Source organism: Salmo salar, chromosome ssa10 (genome assembly GCF_905237065.1).
Source record: "Salmo salar chromosome ssa10, Ssal_v3.1, whole genome shotgun sequence".
NCBI classification, from domain to species: domain Eukaryota; kingdom Metazoa; phylum Chordata; class Actinopteri; order Salmoniformes; family Salmonidae; genus Salmo; species Salmo salar.
In genome coordinates this window covers 2,772,664-2,791,862 of record NC_059451.1, presented here as the reverse complement: position 1 = coordinate 2,791,862, position 19,199 = coordinate 2,772,664, and the positions used below count along the sequence as shown (strand labels likewise).

General features: G+C 47.6%; 1 protein-coding gene across 1 annotated transcript in view; it reads left to right on the top strand.

Moving 5' to 3' along the window:
• The window catches only part of LOC106591638 (mitochondrial import receptor subunit TOM70-like), a 113,753-nt gene that overhangs the window by 13,615 nt on the left and 80,939 nt on the right, over positions 1-19,199 (top strand). Inside the window, 6 exon segments of the mRNA XM_045687231.1 lie at positions 851-1,024; positions 1,961-2,087; positions 2,235-2,344; positions 10,017-10,165; positions 11,323-11,476; positions 11,478-11,531. Coding sequence (XP_045543187.1) covers positions 851-1,024; positions 1,961-2,087; positions 2,235-2,344; positions 10,017-10,165; positions 11,323-11,476; positions 11,478-11,531 — 768 coding nt within the window.

Sequence of the window (19,199 nt, the reverse complement as noted above, 5' to 3'; positions counted from 1 at the left end):
AGCACATATTGATGGGTACACTTCCTGCTTTGCTTCTATGGTAACACCGGCAATGGCCGCCAGTCCACCCATTATTTACATTTGACATTTTAGTCATTTAGCAGACGCTCATATCCAGAGCGACTTACAGTAGTGAATGCATACATTTCATTTCATGCATTTATTATTATTATTTTGTATTATTATTATAAAAAATGTTGTACTGACCCTCCGTGGGAATCAAACCCACAACCCTGGCGTTGCAAACACCATGCTCTACCAACTGAGCTACAGGGAAGGCTAAGCATTATGCTGGTGGGGGCTATCACACCACAACATCCCTCTGTTACTCTGACTCTGGATCCATCCTGTAGAGTCCTCTGGACCGGGCCCAGGGTGTTACTAACTCTGTCTCCCTCCCTTCCATCCTGTAGAGTCCTCTGGACCGGGCCCAGGGTGTTACTAACTCTGTCTCCCTCCCTTCCGTCCTGTAGAGTCCTCTGGACCGGGCCCAGGGTGTTACTAACTCTGTCTCCCTCCCTTCCATCCTGTAGAGTCCTCTGGACCGGGCCCAGGGTGCTACTAACTCTGTTCCCTTCCATCCTGTAGAGTCCTCTGGACCGGGCCCAGTTTTGAGGTCTCTACCGGGCCAGGGTGCTACTAACCTGTCTCTCTCCCTTCCATCCTGTAGAGTCCTCTGGACCGGGCCCAGGGTGCTACTAACTCTGTCTCCCTCCCTTCCGTCCTGTAGAGTCCTCTGGACCGGGCCCAGGGTGTTACTAACTCTGTCTCCCTCCCTTCCGTCCTGTAGAGTCCTCTGGACCGGGCCCAGGGTGCTACTAACTCTGTCTCCCTCCCTTCCATCCTGTAGAGTCCTCTGGACCGGGCCCAGGGTGCTAAGAACAAGGGCAACAAGTACTTCAAGGCTGGGAAGTATGAGCAGGCCATCCATTGTTACACAGAGGCCATCGGTCTGTGTCCTAGAGAAAACCAGACAGACCTGTCCACCTTCTACCAGAACAGAGCTGCTGCCTACGAACAGCAGGTGAGTGACAACTATCACCATGGCAACCATTCATTAATGATGCTCTGTATGTGTTCGCGTGGGTTTATTGCAGAGGAGGCTGGTGAGGGGAGGACAGCTCATAGTAATAGCTGGAATGGATTGCTGTTTCATTCATTCCATACCAGCCATTACAATGAGCCCGTCTTCTGATTTGAAGGTGTCATCAGCCAACACTGGTTTACACTGGACAGCTAGTGCGTCCCCGTGCGTCCCCGTGCGTCCAACATTAACAACATTGGTTGTGACCTCCAGGTGAAGTGGACAGAGGTGGTGCAGGACTGTACTGTACCCAGGTTTAGGGTTTAATGTGGTGCTGTACCCAGGGTTAGGTTTAGGGTTACATGTGGTGTTGTACCCAGGGTTAGGGTTACATGTGGTGCTGTACCCAGGGTTAGGGTTACATGTGGTGCTGTACCCAGGGTTAGGGTTACATGTGGTGCTGTACCCAGGGTTAGGGTTACATGTGGTGCTGTACCCAGGGTTAGGGTTACATGTGGTGATGTACCCAGGGTTAGGGTTACATGTGGTGCTGTACCCAGGGTTAGGGTTACATGTGGTGCTGTACCCAGGGTTAGGGTTACATGTGGTGCTGTACCCAGGGTTAGGGTTACATGTGGTGCTGTAACCAGGGTTAGGGGTTTCATCATGTGGTGCTGTAACCAGGGTTAGGGTTTCATCATGTGGTGCTGTACCCAGGGTTAGGGTTTCATCATGTGGTGCTGTACCCAGGGTTAGGGTTTCATCATGTGGTGCTGTACCCAGGGTTAGGGTTTCATCATGTGGTGCTGTACCCAGGGTTAGGGTTTCATCATGTGGTGCTGTACCCAGGGTTAGGGTTTCATCATGTGGTGCTGTACCCAGGGTTAGGGTTTCATCATGTGGTGCTGTGTTAACATCAACTGTCTGTGTTTCCAGATGATGTGGACAGAGGTGGTGCAGGACTGTACCCAGGCTGTAGAGATGAACCCACGATACATCAAAGCCCTGTTCAGGAGGGCCAAGGCCCTGGAGAGACTGGACAACAAGAAGGAGTGCCTGGAAGGTACACACACACACACACACACACTGGACAACAAGAAGGAGTGCCTGGAGGATAGGGCTCAGATAACAGATGTCATTTTAAAGGCTTATGATACCACAACAAGGATAATAGAAGTGACTAGGGAACTGTTCTGTTTTGTTCCTGTAGATGTGACGGCGGTGTGTATCCTGGAGGCCTTCCAGAACCAGCAGAGTATGCTGCTAGCAGACAAAGTCCTCAAACTGCTAGGGAAGGAAAAGGCCAAAGACAAATACAAGGTGAGAGGATGTCCCAGCTCTCCTGCTGCTCTTTACTGAACTTAGATGCTGTTTGATTACAACTAAACTCAGCAAAGAAAGAAACGTCCTCTCACTGTCAACTGCGTTTATTTTCAGCAAACTTAACATGTGTAAATATTTGTATGAACATAAGATTCAACAACTGAGACATAAACTGAACAAGTTCCACAGACATGTGACTAACAGAAATTGAATAATGTGTCCCTGAACAGCTGCATTAAGTACTGCAGTGCATCTCCTCCTCATGGACTGCACCAGATTTGCCAGTTCTTGCTGTGAGATGTTACCCCACTCTTCCACCAAGGCACGTGCAAGTTATAGGACATTTCTGGGTGGAATGGCCCCAGCCCTCACCCTCCGATCCAACAGGTCCCAGATGTGCTGAATGGGATTGAGATCCGGGCTCTTCGCTGGCCATGGCAGAACACTGACATTCCTGTCTTGCAGGAAATCACGCGCAGAACGAGCTGAATGGCTGGTGGCATTGTCATGCTGGAGGGTCATGTCAGGATGAGCCTGCAGGAAGGGTACCACATAAGGGAGGAGGATGTCTTCCCTGTAACGCACAGCGTTGAGATTGCCTGCAATGACAACAAGCTCAGTCCGATGATGCTGTGACACATCGCCCCACACCATGCCGGACCCTCCACCTCCAAATCGATCCCGCTCCAGAGTACAGGCCTCGGTGTAACGCTCATTCCTTCTACGATAAACGCGAATCCGACCATCACCCCTGGTGAGACAAAACCGCGACTCGTTAGTGAAGAGCACTTTTTGCCAGTCCTGTCTGGTTTGTGCCCATAGGCGACGTTGTTGCCGGTAATGTCTGGTGAGGATCTGCCTTACAACAGGCCTACAAGCCCTCAGTCCAGCCTCTCTCAGCCTATTGCAGACAGTCTGAGCACTGATGAGGGATTGTGCGTGTTGCCATCCTGTACCTGTCCCGCAGGTGTGATGTTCGGATGTACCGATCCTGTGCAGGTGTTGTTACACGTGGTCTGCCACTGTCCGCGCTGTCTTAGGCGTCTCACAGTACGGACATTGCAATTTATTTCCCTGGCCACATCTGCAGTCCTCATGCCTCCTTGCAGCATGCCTAAGGCACGTTCACGCAGATGAGCAGGGACCCTGGACATCTTTCTTTTAGTGTTTTTCAGAGTCAGTAGAAAGACCTCTTCATTCAGTGTCCTAAGTTTTCATAACTGTGACTTTAATTGCCTACTGTCTTTAAGCTGTTAGTTTCTTAACGATCGTTCCACAAGTGCATGTTCATTAATTGTTCATGCATGGGAAACTGTGTTTAAACCCTTTACAATGAAGATCTGTAAAGTTATTTGGATTTTTACAAATTATCTTTGATAGACAGGGTCCTGAAAAAGGGACGTTTCTTTTTTTGCTGAGTTTAATTAAATTTTGGTGCATTACCACTGTCAGGCTTAGTGTTAATACACCAAACACAAAGCCTGACAGTGGTAATGCACCACACCAAACACAAAGCCTGACAGTGGTAATGCACCACACCAAACACAAAGCCTGACAGTGGTAATGCACCACACCAAACACAAAGCCTGACAGTGGTAATGCACCAAACACAAAGCCTGACAGTGGTAATGCACCAAACACAAAGCCTGACAGTGGTAATGCACCAAACACAAAGCCTGACAGGGGTAATGCACCAAACACACAGCCTGACAGTGGTAATGCACCACACCAAACACACAGCCTGACAGTGGTAATGCACCACACCAAACATACAGCCTGACAGTGGTAATGCACCACACCAAACACACAGCCTGACAGTGGTAATGCACCACACCAAACACACAGCCTGACAGTGGTAATGCACCACACCAAACATACAGCCTGACAGTGGTAATGCACCACACCAAACACACAGCCTGACAGTGGTAATGCACCACACCAAACACACAGCCTGACAGTGGTAATGCACCACACCAAACGCACAGCCTGACAGTGGTAATGCACCACACCAAACGCACAGCCTGACAGTGGTAATGCACCACACCAAACGCACAGCCTGACAGTGGTAATGCACCACACCAAACGGCACAGCCTGACAGTGGTAATGCACCACACCAAACGCACAGCCTGACAGTGGTAATGCACCACACCAAACGCACAGCCTGACAGTGGTAATGCACCACACCAAACGCACAGCCTGACAGTGGTAATGCACCACACCAAACGCACAGCCTGACAGTGGTAATGCACCACACCAAACGCACAGCCTGACAGTGGTAATGACCACCAAACGCACAGCCTGACAGTGGTAATGCACCAAACACACAGCCTGACAGTGGTAATGCACCAAACGCAAAGCCTGACAGTGGTAATGACACCAAACGCACAGCCTGACAGTGGTAATGCACCACACCAAACACACAGCTTGACAGTGGTAATGCACCAAACGCACAGCCTGACAGTGGTAATGCACCACACCAAACACAAAGCCTGACAGTGGTAATGCACCAAACACACAGCCTGACAGTGGTAATGCACCACACCAAACACAAAGCCTGACAGTGGTAATGCACCAAACACACAGCCTGACAGTGGTAATGCACCACACCAAACACAAAGCCTGACAGGGGTAATGCACCAAACACAAAGCCTGACAGTGGTAATGCACCACACCAAACACAGTCCGGCTCATGGAAGCTCATCTGCATGCTCATCATCAAGTTTGGCGTCGTAACCGACTTCAGTGGGGAAATACTTGTGTGCTCTTCACGGATTAATCACAGCTCCAACTGTACTGAGTAGATGTACTGAGTAGATGTACTGAGTAGATGTACTGGGTAGATGTACTGAGTAGATGTACTGAGTAGATGTACTGAGCAGATGTACTGAGCAGATGTACTGAGCAGATGTACTGAGCAGATGTACTGAGCAATAGATGTACTGAGCAGATGTACTGAGCAGATGTAGCTGTACTGAGCAGATTTACTGAGCAGATGTACTGTACTGAGCAGATGTACTGTACTGAGCAGATGTACTGTACTGAGCAGATGTACTGTACTGAGCAGATGTACTGAGCAGATGTACTGAGTAGATGTACTGAGTAGATGTACTGAGTAGATGTACTGAGCAGATGTACTGTACTGAGCAGATGTACTGAGTAGATGTACTGTACTGAGCAGATGTACTGTACTGAGCAGATGTACTGTACTGAGCAGATGTACTGAGCAGATGTACTGAGTAGATGTACTGAGTAGATGTACTGAGTAGATGTACTGTACTGAGCAGATGTACTGAGCAGATGTACTGTACTGAGCAGATGTACTGTACTGAGCAGATGTACTGTACTGAGCAGATGTCTGAGTAGATGTACTGAGCAGATGTACTGAGCAGATGTACTGTACTGAGCAGATGTACTGAGCAGATGTACTGAGCAGATGTAGATGTACTGAGCAGATGTAGATGTACTGAGCAGATGTACTGTACTGAGCAGATGTACTGTACTGAGCAGATGTACTGAGCAGATCTGTACTGAGTAGATGTACTGTACTGAGTAGATGTAGATGTACTGAGTAGATGTAGATGTAGATGTACTGAGCAGATGTAGCTGTACTGAGCAGATGTAGCTGTACTGAGCAGATGTACTGAGTAGATGTACTGTACTGAGTAGATGTACTGTACTGAGTAGATGTAGCTGTACTGAGTAGATGTACTGAGCAGATGTAGCGGTACTGAGCAGATGTAGCTGTACTGAGCAGATCGTACTGAGCAGATGTCGGTACTGAGTAGATGTACGGTACTGAGTAGATGTACGGTACTGAGCAGATGTACTGTACTGAGTAGATGTACTGTACTGAGTAGATGTACGCTACTGAGCAGATGTACGCTACTGAGCAGATGTACACTACTGAGCAGATGTACGGTACTGAGCAGATGTACGGTACTGAGCAGATGTACGGTACTGAGCAGATGTACTGTACTGAGCAGATGTACTGTACTGAGCAGATGTACTGTACTGAGCAGACAGCGTAGTGTGTGTGGTGTCCCAGTTCTTCCATGGTCTACATACTCACCAGACATGTCACCCATTGAGCATGTTTGGGATGCTCTGGCTCGACATGTCTAGTTGGCTCATTCATTAGCCCTGATCAGAACATTGTGTCAGCATGTTGTGTAGTTTATCAAGTGGATTATGTTGCTCTTCACTTGCAGTCACTTAGTAGCCCAGGCCTACTCCCTACCAGTCACTTAGCCCAGGCCTACTCCCTACCGGTCGCTTAGTAGCCCAGGCCTACTCCCTACCGGTCGCTTAGTAGTACAGGCCTACTCCCTACCGGTCGCTTAGTAGCCCAGGCCTACTCCCTACCGGTCGCTTAGTAGCCCAGGCCTACTCCCTACCGGTCGCTTAGTAGCCCAGGCCTACTCCCTACCGGTCGCTTAGTAGCCCAGGCCTACTCCCCTACCGGTCGCTTAGTAGCCCAGGCCTACTCCCCTACCGGTCGCTTAGTAGCCCAGGCCTACTCCCCTACCGGTCGCTTAGTAGCCCAGGCCTACTCCCTACCGGTCGCTTAGTAGCCCAGGCCTACTCCCTACCGGTCGCTTAGTAGCCCAGGCCTACTCACTACCGGTCGCTTAGTAGCCCAGGCCTACTCACTACCGGTCGCTCAGTAGCCCAGGCCTACTCACTACCGGTCGCTTAGTAGCACCGGCCTACTCCCCTACCGGTCGCTTAGTAGCCCAGGCCTACTCCCTACCGGTCGCTTAGTAGCCCAGGCCTACTCCCTACCGGTCGCTTAGTAGCCCAGGCCTACTCCCTACCGGTCGCTTAGTAGCCCAGGCCTACTCCCTACCGGTCGCTTAGTAGCCCAGGCCTACTCCCTACCGGTCGCTTAGTAGCCCAGGCCTACTCCCTACCACAAGCCTCTGACTTGTCTTAATCTATGGGATTTTGATTCACTGAATCTCTGTCTGTATAGGCTATTTGGTTCATTGGTTTCTGTTTGGGCAAATAAGTGTAGGTGGAACAGCTAATCTAGTACTGATCAGAAACATTTAGGATGATAGAATGTAGCCCAAATCAAGTGTAGGCCTATAATTTTGCTAGATCCCGTAAAGGCAACTCCAAAAACCCACGGAGGTTGTGAAATATGAACGAGACATGCTTTTGAAAATAGGATGAATATTTTCTATTTGTATCATGAAGGTAAGACCCTATGCCTGTTCCCTAACACAGCAGAGTGGGGGTAGGAGAGAGGTGAAATGGGGGTAGGAGAGAGGTAAAATGGGGGGTAGGAGTGAGATGAAATGGGGGTAGGAGCGAGGTGAAATGGGGGTAGGAGCGAGGTGAAATGGGGGGTAGGAGAGAGGTGAAATGAGATGAAATGGGGGTAGGAGAGAGGTGAAATGGGGGTAGGAGAGAGATGAAATGGGGTTAGGAGAGAGATGAAATGGGGGTAGGAGAGAGATGAAATGGGGGTAGGAGAGATGAAATGTGGATAACAAAGAAGAGTGGGGGGTAGGAAAGAGGTGAAATGGGGTAGGAAAGCAGAGTGGGGGTAGGAGAGAGGTGAGATGAAATGGGGGTAGGAGAGAGATGAAATGGGGGTAGGAGAGAGATGAAATGGGGTAGGAGAGAGATGAAATGGGGGTAGGAGAGAGATGAAATGTGGATAACAAAGCAGAGTGGGGGTAGGAAAGAGATGAAATGGGATTAGGAAAGCAGAGGGGGTAGGAGAGAGGTGAAATGGGGGTAGGAGAGAGATGAAATGGGGGTAGGAAAGAGATTAAATGGGGGTAGGGAAGCAGAGTGGGGGTAGGAAAGAGATGAAATGGGGGTAGGAAAGAGATGAAATGGGGGTAGGAAAGAGGTGAAACGAGGATAACGAAGCAGAGTGGGGGTAGGAGAGAGATGAAATGGGGGTAGGAGAGAGATGAAATGGGGGGTAGGAGAGAGATGAAATGGGGGTAGGAAAGAGATGAAATGGGGGTAGGAAAGGGATGAAATGGGGGTAGGAGAGAGGTGAAATGGGGGTAGGAAAGGGATAAAATGGGGGTAGGAAAGGGATAAAATGGGGGTAGGAAAGAGATTAAATGGGGGTAGGAAAGAGATTAAATGGGGGTAGGAAAGGGATAAAATGGGGGTAGGAAAGAGATGAAATGGGGGGTAGGAAAGGGATGAAATGGGGGTAGGAAAGGGATAAAATGGGGGTAGGAAAGAGATTTGGGGTAGGAAAGAGATTAAATGGGGGTAGGAAAGAGATTAAATGGGGTAGGAAAGGGATAAAATGGGGGTAGGAAAGAGATTAAATGGGGGTAGGAAAGGGATAAAATGGGGGTAGGAAAGAGATGAAATGGGGGTAGGAAAGGGATAAAATGGGGGTAGGAAAGGGATAAAATGGGGGTAGGAAAGAGATTAAATGGGGGTAGGAAAGAGATTAAATGGGGTAGGAAAGGGATAAAATGGGGGTAGGAAAGAGATGAAATGGGGGTAGGAGAGAGGTGAAATGGGGGTAGGAAAGGGATAAAATGGGGGTAGGAAAGAGATGAAATGGGGGTAGGAAAGAGATTAAATGGGGGTAGGAAAGGGATAAAATGGGGTAGGAAAGAGATGAAACGTGGATATCAAAGCATGGGCTTGGGCTCTGTTTCTAAATACCACTTCTTTTTTTTTAATATATGACAGCGGTTCCACACATTCCCATGACACAAGTTGTGTGGACAGAATATTTGATGTATTTTGTTCTGTTATATTCCATTATATTCTTACTATAAAATATATGTACGTTGACCGTGATCGGGTTGGTGTGTCGGTTCTGTTCAATGAACAAAATAACAAACTGTTGATTTGATTTGGATGGCGCAGCAATGGCTGCACAGACCCGTACCATGGGCCTAATTCAACTAAAAATATTACATTTTAGTCATTTAGCAGACACTCTTATCCAGAGCGACTTACAGTAGTGAATACATTTCATAAATTTTTTTCCCGCACTGGTCCCCCATGGGAATCGAACCCACAACCCTGGCGTTGCAAACACCATGCTCTACTAACTGAGCCACACGGGACCATATTCTGTTCTAGTCTTTTGAAAAAAACATAAAAAATATATATATATATATAATTCTTGCCTAAATGAATGAATGAATAATGGATTAAGTTTGGATGGTGTATATTCTGGATTTATTAAAATAGACAGCCAACCACATTTACTACCACTTTATCCCCGGCATGTATACCAGAGGTCAAAGAGGTGGGCCTGTTTGTAAGGGGGTCATATAAACAATGGCCTCTTTTTAAAAAAAAATATTTAAAAAATACCGTAAATACTTTGAAAGCAGAACAAGTCTCCTCCCTCTCTTTCATTTACATTTACGTCATTTAGCAGACGCTCTTATCCAGAGCGACTTACAAATTGGTGCATTCACCTTATGATATCCAGTGGAACAACCACTTTACAATAGTACATCTATATCTTTTAGGGGGGGGTTAGAAGGATTACTTTATCCTATCCCAGGTATTCCTTAAAGAGGTGGGGTTTCAGGTGTCTACGGAAGGTGGTGATTGACTCCGCTGTCCTGGCGTCGTGAGGGAGCTTGTTCCACCATCGGGGTGCCAGAGCAGCGAACAGTTTTGACTTTCCATCTCTCTCTCTCTCTCTCTCTCTCTCTCCAGAACCGTGACCCCCTAATGCCGTCTCCTCAGTTCATCAAGTCCTACTTCAGCTCTTTCACCGATGACGTAATCAGCCAGCCGCTTCAGAAGGGCGAGAAGAAGGACGAGGACAAGGACAACGAGGGCGAGGCCGCAGAGGTCACAGAAAGGTCAGAAGTCACTGTGTGATGTCACTTCCTGTATGTTGCTCTGGATAAAAAAAGGCCTGCCTAACTACTAGGGATCGATCTCAATTCGTACGATTCATCCTGTCTACTCGGCTGCTTGTCAACCGTATTGGAGGAGAAGGTCCACGGTCCCTCTCCTCAGGCCTTCTTGTCCAATGGGTTTTGAGAACGTGAGGACCGAGGATTGATAGGAATTGAGGAAAGATGCTAATATGTCACACCTGTCCCCCTATCCCTCTTTCCCCCTGTTCTACTGTCCCCCTGTTCTCCCTCTGTCCATAGCCCTGGTTACCTGAAGGCCAACCAGTACATTAACCCTGTCCTGTCCATAGCCCTGGTTACCTGAAGGCCAACCAGTACATTAACCCTGTCCTGTCCATAGTTCTGGTTACCTGAAGGCCAACCAGTACATTAACCCTGTCCTGTCCATAGTTCTGGTTACCTGAAGGCCAACCAGTACATTAACCCTGTCCTTAACCTCTAACCTCTGTCCTGTCCATAGCCCTGGTTACCTGAAGGCCAACCAGTACATTAACCCTGTCCTTAACCTCTAACCTCTGTCCTGTCCATAGCCCTGGTTACCTGAAGGCCAACCAGTACATTAACCCTGTCCTTAACCTCTAACCTCTGTCCTGTCCATAGTTCTGGTTACCTGAAGGCCAACCAGTACATTAACCCTGTCCTTAACCTCTAACCTCTAACCTCTATCCTGTCCATAGTTCTGGTTACCTGAAGGCCAACCAGTACATTAACCCTGTCCTTAACCTCTAACCTCTATCCTGTCCATAGTTCTGGTTACCTGAAGGCCAACCAGTACGTTAACCCTGTCCTTAACCTCTAACCTCTATCCTGTCCATAGTTCTGGTTACCTGAAGGCCAACCAGTACATTAACCCTGTCCTTAACCTCTAACCTCTATCCTGTCCATAGCCCTGGTTACCTGAAGGCCAACCAGTACATTAACCCTGTCCTTAACCTCTAACCTCTGTCCTGTCCATAGCCCTGGTTACCTGAAGGCCAACCAGTACATTAACCCTGTCCTTAACCTCTAACCTCTGTCCTGTCCATAGTTCTGGTTACCTGAAGGCCAACCAGTACGTTAACCCTGTCCTTAACCTCTAACCTCTGTCCTGTCCATAGTTCTGGTTACTTGAAGGCCAAGCAGTACATGGAGGAGGAGAACTATGATAAGATCATCAGTGAGTGCACTAAGGAGGTGGAGTCTGGGGGCCGGTACATTGCTGAGGCCCTGTTGCTACGGGCAACCTTCTACCTCCTGATTGGCAACGCCACCGGGCGCCCAGCCCGACCTGGACCGGGTCATTAACATGGAGGACGCCAACATCAAGGTAGTGTTTTTCCATTTTAATTTGTCACATGCACAAGTACAATGAAATACTAGCCCTACCCAACAGTACAGTAGTCAATATCAAAATAGTATAAAACTACACTGAATAAAAATATAAACGCTACAATTTCAAAGGTTATTCTGACTTACAGTTCATAGAAGGAAATCAGTCAATTGAAATAAATTCATTAGGTCCTAATCTATGGATTTCACATGACTGGTGGTCAGTATCTGGTGTGACCACCATTTGTCTCATGCAGCGGGACACATCTCCTTCACATAGATTTGATCAGGCTGTTGATTTGTGGCCTGTGGAATGTTGTCCCACTACTCTTCAATGGCTGTGCGAAGTTGCTGAATATTGCCGGGAACTGGAACATGCTGTCGTACATGTTATGCAGGGCAACACCTTAAACACAAAAACAAATTTATTGGAGCACGCTAACGCATTTCGATACAGATTGCAACGCGCCTTTTGAGTTTGAGGCTCAAACTAAAATCTAAGTTTGGTACGAATGAAAAGCCCGATTCGTACTTTCGATGTGAGTGACCAAGTTTTTGTTTTGTTGCCCGTTCTGGGCTCACCGGGTGGTCTGAAGGGTTATGGGTCTGAAGGGTTATGGGTCTGAAGGGTTATGGGTCTGAAGGGTTATGGGTCTGAAGGGTTATGGGTCTGAAGGGTTATGGGTCTGAAGGGTTATGGGTCTGAAGGGTTATGGCTCTGAATGGTTATGGGTCTGAATTAATAACTGCTATAGTCTACCACCATCTGAATGGTTATGGGTCTGAATGGTTATGGGTCTGAATTAATAACTGCTATAGTCTACCACCATCTGAATGGTTATGGGTCTGAATGGTTATGGGTCTGAATTAATAACTGTTATAGTCTACCACCATCTGAATGGTTATGGGTCTGAATGGTTATGGGTCTGAATTAATAACTGTTATAGTCTACCACCATCTGAATGGTTATGGGTCTGAATGGTTATGGGTCTGAATTAATAACTGTTATAGTCTACCACCATCTGAATGGTTATGGGTCTGAATGGTTATGGGTCTGAATGGTTATGGGTCTGAATTAATAACTGCTATAGTCTACCACCATCTGAATGGTTATGGGTCTGAATTAATAACTGTTATAGTCTACCACCATCTGAATGGTTATGGGTCTGAATTAATAACTGTTATAGTCTACCACCATCTGAATGGTTATGGGTCTGAATGGTTATGGGTCTGAATGGTTATGGGTCTGAATGGTTATGGGTCTGAATAAATAACTGTTATAGTCTACCACCATCTGAATGGTTATGGGTCTGAATGGTTATGAGTCTGAATGGTTATGGGTCTGAATGGTTATGGGTCTGAATTAATAACTGTTATAGTCTACCACCATCTGAATGGTTATGGGTCTGAATGGTTATGGGTCTGAATTAATAACTGTTATAGTCTACCACCATCTAGTAGGGTCTGAATGGTTATGGGTCTGAATGGTTATGGGTCTGAATTAATAACTGCTATAGTCTACCACCATCTGAATGGTTATGGGTCTGAATGGTTATGGGTCTGAATAAATAACTGTTATAGTCTACCACCATCTGAATCGTTATGGGTCTGAATGGTTATGGGTCTGAATGGTTATGGGTCTGAATTAATAACTGCTATAGCCTACCGCCTGCATTGTTATAAAACTCTGTAGCCAGGCCAGCCGAGTGGCACAGCGATCTAAAGGCACTGCATTGTTATAAAACTCTGTAGCCAGGCCAGCCGAGTGGCACATCGATCTAAAGGCACTGCATTGTTTTAAAACTCTGTAGCCAGGCCAGCCGAGTGGCACAGCGGTCTAAGGCAGGCACTGCATTGTTTTAAAACTCTGTAGCCAGGCCAGCCGAGTGGCACAGCGGTCTAAGGCACTGCATTACCCGGAGACCCATTAAGTGGCGCACAATTGGCCCAGCATCGTCCGGGTTAGGGGAGGGTTTGGCCCAGCATCGTCCGGGTTAGGGGAGGGTTTGGCCGGCATGGATGTCCTTGTCCCATCGCTCTCTACCGTCTCCTGTGGCGGTGCCAGGAACAGTGCACGCTGACACGGTCGCCAGGTGTACGGTGTTTCCTCCAACACGTTGGTGCGGCTGGCTTCCGGGTTAAGTGGGCATTGTGTCAAGAAGCAGAGCGGCTTGGCTGGGTCGTGTTTTGGAGGACGCACAGCTCTCAACCTTCGCCTCTCCCGAGTCCGTACGGGTGTTGCAGCGATGGGACAAGACTGTAACTACCAATTGGATATCACGAAATGATGGTTAAAAAGTACACAAAAAAATGTAATCTGGAGTTGCAATTAAAAAAACAAGGTGATCCCGAAACCAGATGGAGATGGGTGAATTAAATGAGCATTTGGGTCTTTATATTACTGTAGCATAGACTATGCGGCAGCCAATGTAGACCTACCCGTCACAAGAAAATAGTTACCATAATGCATGTAGACCTATCATCTCATGGTGAACTGCACTCCACTCCACACAGATGGTCTGTCTGTCCCTACCTACCCTGAGGTGATCTGTCTGTCCCCACCTACCCTGAGGTGGTCTGTCTGTCTGTCCCCATCTACCCTGAGAGGGTCTGTCTGTCCCACCTACCCTGAGGTGGTCTGTCTGTCTGTCCCCAGCTACCCTGAGATGGTCTGTCTGTCCCCACCTACCCTGAGCTGGTCTGTCTGTCCCCATCTACCCTGAGCTGGTCTGTCTGTCCCCACCTACCCTGAGGTGGTCTGTCTGTCCCCACCTACCCTGAGGTGGTCTGTCTGTCCCCACCTACCCTGAGGTGGTCTGTCTGTCCCCACCTACCCTGAGGTGGTCTGTCTGTCCCCACCTACCCTGAGGTGGTCTGTCTGTCCCCACCTACCCTGAGGTGGTCTGTCTGTCCCCACCTACCCTGAGATGGTCTGTCTGTCCCCACCTACCCTGAGGTGGTCTGTCTGTCCCCACCTACCCTGAGGTGGTCTGTCTGTCCCTACCTACCCTGAGATGGTCTGTCTGTCCCCACCTACCCTGAGGTGGTCTGTCTGTCCCACCTACCCTGAGGTGGTCTGTCTGTCCCCACCTACCCTGAGGTGGTCTGTCTGTCCCCACCTACCCTGAGGTGGTCTGTCTGTCCCCACCTACCCTGAGGTGGTCTGTCTGTCCCCACCTACCCTGAGGTGGTCTGTCTCTCCCTACCTACCCTGAGAAGGTCTGTCTCTCCCTACCTACCCTGAGAAGGTCTGTCTGTCCCTACCTACCCTGAGGTGGTCTGTCTGTCCCTACCTACCCTGAGGTGGTCTGTCTGTCCCTACCTACCCTGAGGTGGTTTGTCTGTCCGCACCTACCCTGAGAGGTGGTCTGTCTGTCTGTCCCTACCTACCCTGAGGTGGTCTGTCTGTCTGTCCCTACCCTGAGATGGTCTGTCTGTTCCCACCTACCCTGAGAGGATCTGTCTGTCCCTATCTACCCTGAGATGGTCTGTCTGTCTGCCCCTACCATATCAAATCAAAACAAATTTATTTTTATATAGCCCTTCGTACATCAGCTGATATCTCAAAGTGCTGTACAGAAACCCAGCCTAAAACCCCAAACAGCAAGCAAAGCATGTGAAAGAAGCACGGTGGCTAGGAAAAACTCCCTAGGAAAAACTCCCTAGAAAGGCCAAAAACCTAGGAAGAAACCTAGAGAGGAACCAGGCTATGAGGGGTGGCCAGTCCTCTTCTGGCTGTGCAGGGTGGATATTATAACAGAACATGGTCAAGATGTTAAAATGTTAAAATGTTCATAAATGACCAGCATGGTCAAATAATAATAATCATAGTAGTTGTCGAGGGTGCAACAAGCACGTCCGGTGAACAGGTCAGGGTTCCATAGCCGCAGGCAGAACAGTTGAAACTGGAGCAGCAGCACGGCCAGGTGGACTGGGGACAGCAAGGAGTCATCATACCAGGTAGTCCTGAGGCATGGTCCTAGGGCTCAGGTCCTCCGAGAGAAAGAGAGAAAGAGAGAATTAGAGAGAGCATATTTAAATTCACACAGGACACCGGATAAGACAAGAGAAATACTCCAGATGTAACAGACTGACCCTAGCCCCCCGACACATAAACTACTGCAGCATAAATACTGGAGGCTGAGACAGGAGGGATCAGAAGACACTGTGGCCCCATCCGATGATACCCCGGACAGGGCCAAACAGGCAGGATATAACCCCACCCACTTTGCCAAAGCACAGCCCCCACACCACTAGAGGGATGTCTCCAACCACCAACTTACCGTCCTAAGACAAGGCCGAGTATAGCCCACAACGATCTCCGCCATGGCACAACCCAAGGGGGGGCGCCAACCCAGACAGGAAGACCACATCAGTGACTCAACCCACTCAAGTGACGCACCCCTCCCATGGACGGCATGGAAGAACACCAGTAAGCCAGTGACTCAGCCCCTGTAAAAGGGTTAGAGGCAGAGAATCCCAGTGGAAAGAGGGGAACCGGCAAGGCAGAGACAGCAAGGGCGGTTCGTTGCTCCAGCCTTTCCGTTCACCTTCACACTCCTGGGCCAAACTATACTTAATCATAGGACCTACTGAAGAGATAAGTCTTCAGTAAAGACTTAAAGGTTGAGACTGAGTCTGCGTCTCTCACATTGGTAGGCAGACCATTCCATAAAAATTGAGCTCTATAGGAGCTACCTACCTCCAGCCGTTTGCTTAGAAATTCTAGGGACAATTAGGAGGCCTGCGTCTTGTGACCGTAGCGTACGTGTAGGTATGTACGGCAGGACCAAATCGGAATGATAGGTAGGAGCAAGCCCATGTAATGCTTTGTAGGTTAGCAGTAAAACCTTGAAATCAGCCCTTGCCTTAACAGGAAGCCAGTGTAGGGAGGCTAGCACTGGAGTAATATGATCATATTTTTGGTTCTAGTCAGGATTCTAGCAGCCGTATTTAGCACTAACTGACGTTTATTTAGTGCTTTATCCGGGTAGCCGGAAAGTAGAGCATTGCAGTAGTCCAGCCTAGAAGTAACAAAAGCATGGATTTATTTTTCTGCGTCATTTTTGGACAGAAGGTTTCTGATTTTTGCAATGTTACGTAGATGGAAAAAAGCTATCCTTGAAACAGTCTTGATATGTTCTTCAAAAGAGAGATCAGGGTCCAGAGTAACGCCGAGGTCCTTCACAGTTTTATTTGAGACGACTGTACAACCATCCAGATTAGTTGTCAGATTCAACAGATGATCTCTTTGTTTCTTGGGACCTAGAACAAGCATCTCTGTTTTGTCCGAGTTTAAAAGTAGAAAGTTTGCAGCCATCCACTTCTTTATGTCTGAAACACAGGCTTCTAGCGAGGGCAATTTTGGGGCTTCTCCATGTTTCATTGAAATGTACAGCTGTGTGTCGTCCGCATAGCAGTGAAATTTAACAGTATGTTTTCGAATGACATCCCCAAGAGGTAAAATATATAGTGAAAACAATAGTGGTCCTAAAACGGAACCTTGAGGAACACCGAAATTTACAATTGATTTGTCAGAGGACAAACCATTCACAGAGACAAACTGATAACTTTCCGACAGATAAGATCTAAACCAGGCCAGAACTTGTCCATGTAGACCAATTTGGGTTTCCAATCTCTCCAAAAGAATGTGGTGATCGATGGTATCAAAAGCGGCACTAAGATCTAGGAGCACGAGGACAGATGCAGAGCCTCGGTCTGACGTCATTAAAAGGTCATTTACCACCTTCACAAGTGCAGTCTCAGTGCTATGATGGGGTCTAAAACCAGACTGAAGCGTTTCGTATACATTGTTTGTCTTCAGGAAGGCAGTGAGTTGCTGTGCAACAGCTTTTTCTAAAATTTTTGAGAGGAATGGAAGATTCGATATAGGCCGATAGTTTTTTATAATTTCTGGATCAAGATTCGGCTTTTTCAAGAGAGGCTTTATGACTGCCACTTTTTCATGAGCTTGGTACACATCCGGTGGATAGAGAGCCGTTTATTATGTTCAACATAGGAGGGCCAAGCACAGGAAGCGGCTCTTTCAGTAGTTTAGTTGGAATAGTGTCCAGTATGCAGCTTGAGGGTTTGGAGGCCATGATTATTTTCATCATTGTGTCAAGAGATATAGTATTAAAACACTTTAGTATCTCCCTTGATCCTAGGTCCTGGCAGAGTTGTGTAGACTCAGGACAATGGAGCTTTGGAGGAATACCCAGATTTAAAGAGGAGTCTGTAATTTGCTTTCTAATGATCATGATCTTTTCCTCAAAGAAGTTCATAAATGTATTACTGCTGAAGTGAAAGCCATCCTCCATTTGCGAAGGCTGCTTTTTAGTTAGCTTTGCGACAGTATCAAAAAGAAATTTCGGATTGTTCTTATTTTCCTCAATTAAGTTGGAAAAATAGGATGATCGAGCAGCAGTGAGGGCTCTTCGATACTGCACGGTACTGTCTTTCCAAGCTAGTCGGAAGACTTCCACTTTGGTGTGGCGCCATTTCCGTTCCAATTTTCTGGAAGCTTGCTTCAGAGCTCGTGTATTTTCTGTATACCAGGGAGCTAGTTTCTTATGACAGATGTTTTTAGTTTTTAGGGGGTGCAACTGCATCTAGGGTATTGCGCAAGGTTAAATTGAGTTCCTCGGTTAGGTGGTTAACTGATTTTTGTCCTCTGACGTCCTTGGGTAGGCAGAGGCAGTCTGGAAGGGCATCAAGGAATCTTTGGGTTGTCTGAGAATTTATAGCACGACTTTTAATGCTCCTTGGTTGGGGTCTGAGCAGATTATTTGTTGCAATTGCAAACGTAATAAAATGGTGGTCCGATAGTCCAGGATTATGAGGAAAAACATTAAGATCCACAACATTTATTCCATGGGACAAAACTAGGTCCAGAGTATGACTGTGGCAGTGAGTAGGTCCAGAGACATGTTGGACAAAACCCACTGAGTCAATGATGGCTCCAAAAGCCTTTTGGAGTGGGTCTGTGGACTTTTCCATGTGAATGTTAAAGTCACCAAAAATTTGAATATTATCTGCTATGACTACAAGATCCGATAGGAATTCAGGGAACTCAGTGAGGAACACTGCATATGGCCCAGGAGGCCTGTAAACAGTAGCTATAAAAAGTGAGTGAGTAGGCTGCATAGATTTCATGACTAGAAGCTCAAAAGACGAAAACGTCATTTTTTTGGGGGGGTAAATTGAAATTTGCTATCGTAAATGTTAGCAACACCTCCGCCTTTGCCAGGGGGTGAGGCCTCATTTAACACAGTAAATTCATCAGGCTTAAGCCATGTTTCAGTCAGGCCAATCACATCAAGATTATTATCAGTGATTAGTTAATTGACTATAACTGCCTTGGAAGTGAGGGATCTAACATTAAGTAACCCAATTTTGAGATGTGAGGTATCACAATCTCTTTCAATAATGGCAGGAATGGAGGAGGTCTTTATACTAGTGAGATTGCTAAAGCGAACACCGCCTTTTAATTTTGCCCAACCTAGATCGAGGCACAGACACGGTCTCAATGGGGAAAGCTGAGCTGACTACGCTGACTGTGCTAGTGGCAGACTCCACTAAGCTGGCAGGCTGGCTAACAGCCTGCTGCCTGGCCTGCACCCTATTTCATTGTGGAGCTAGAGGAGTTAGAGCCCTGTCTATGTTC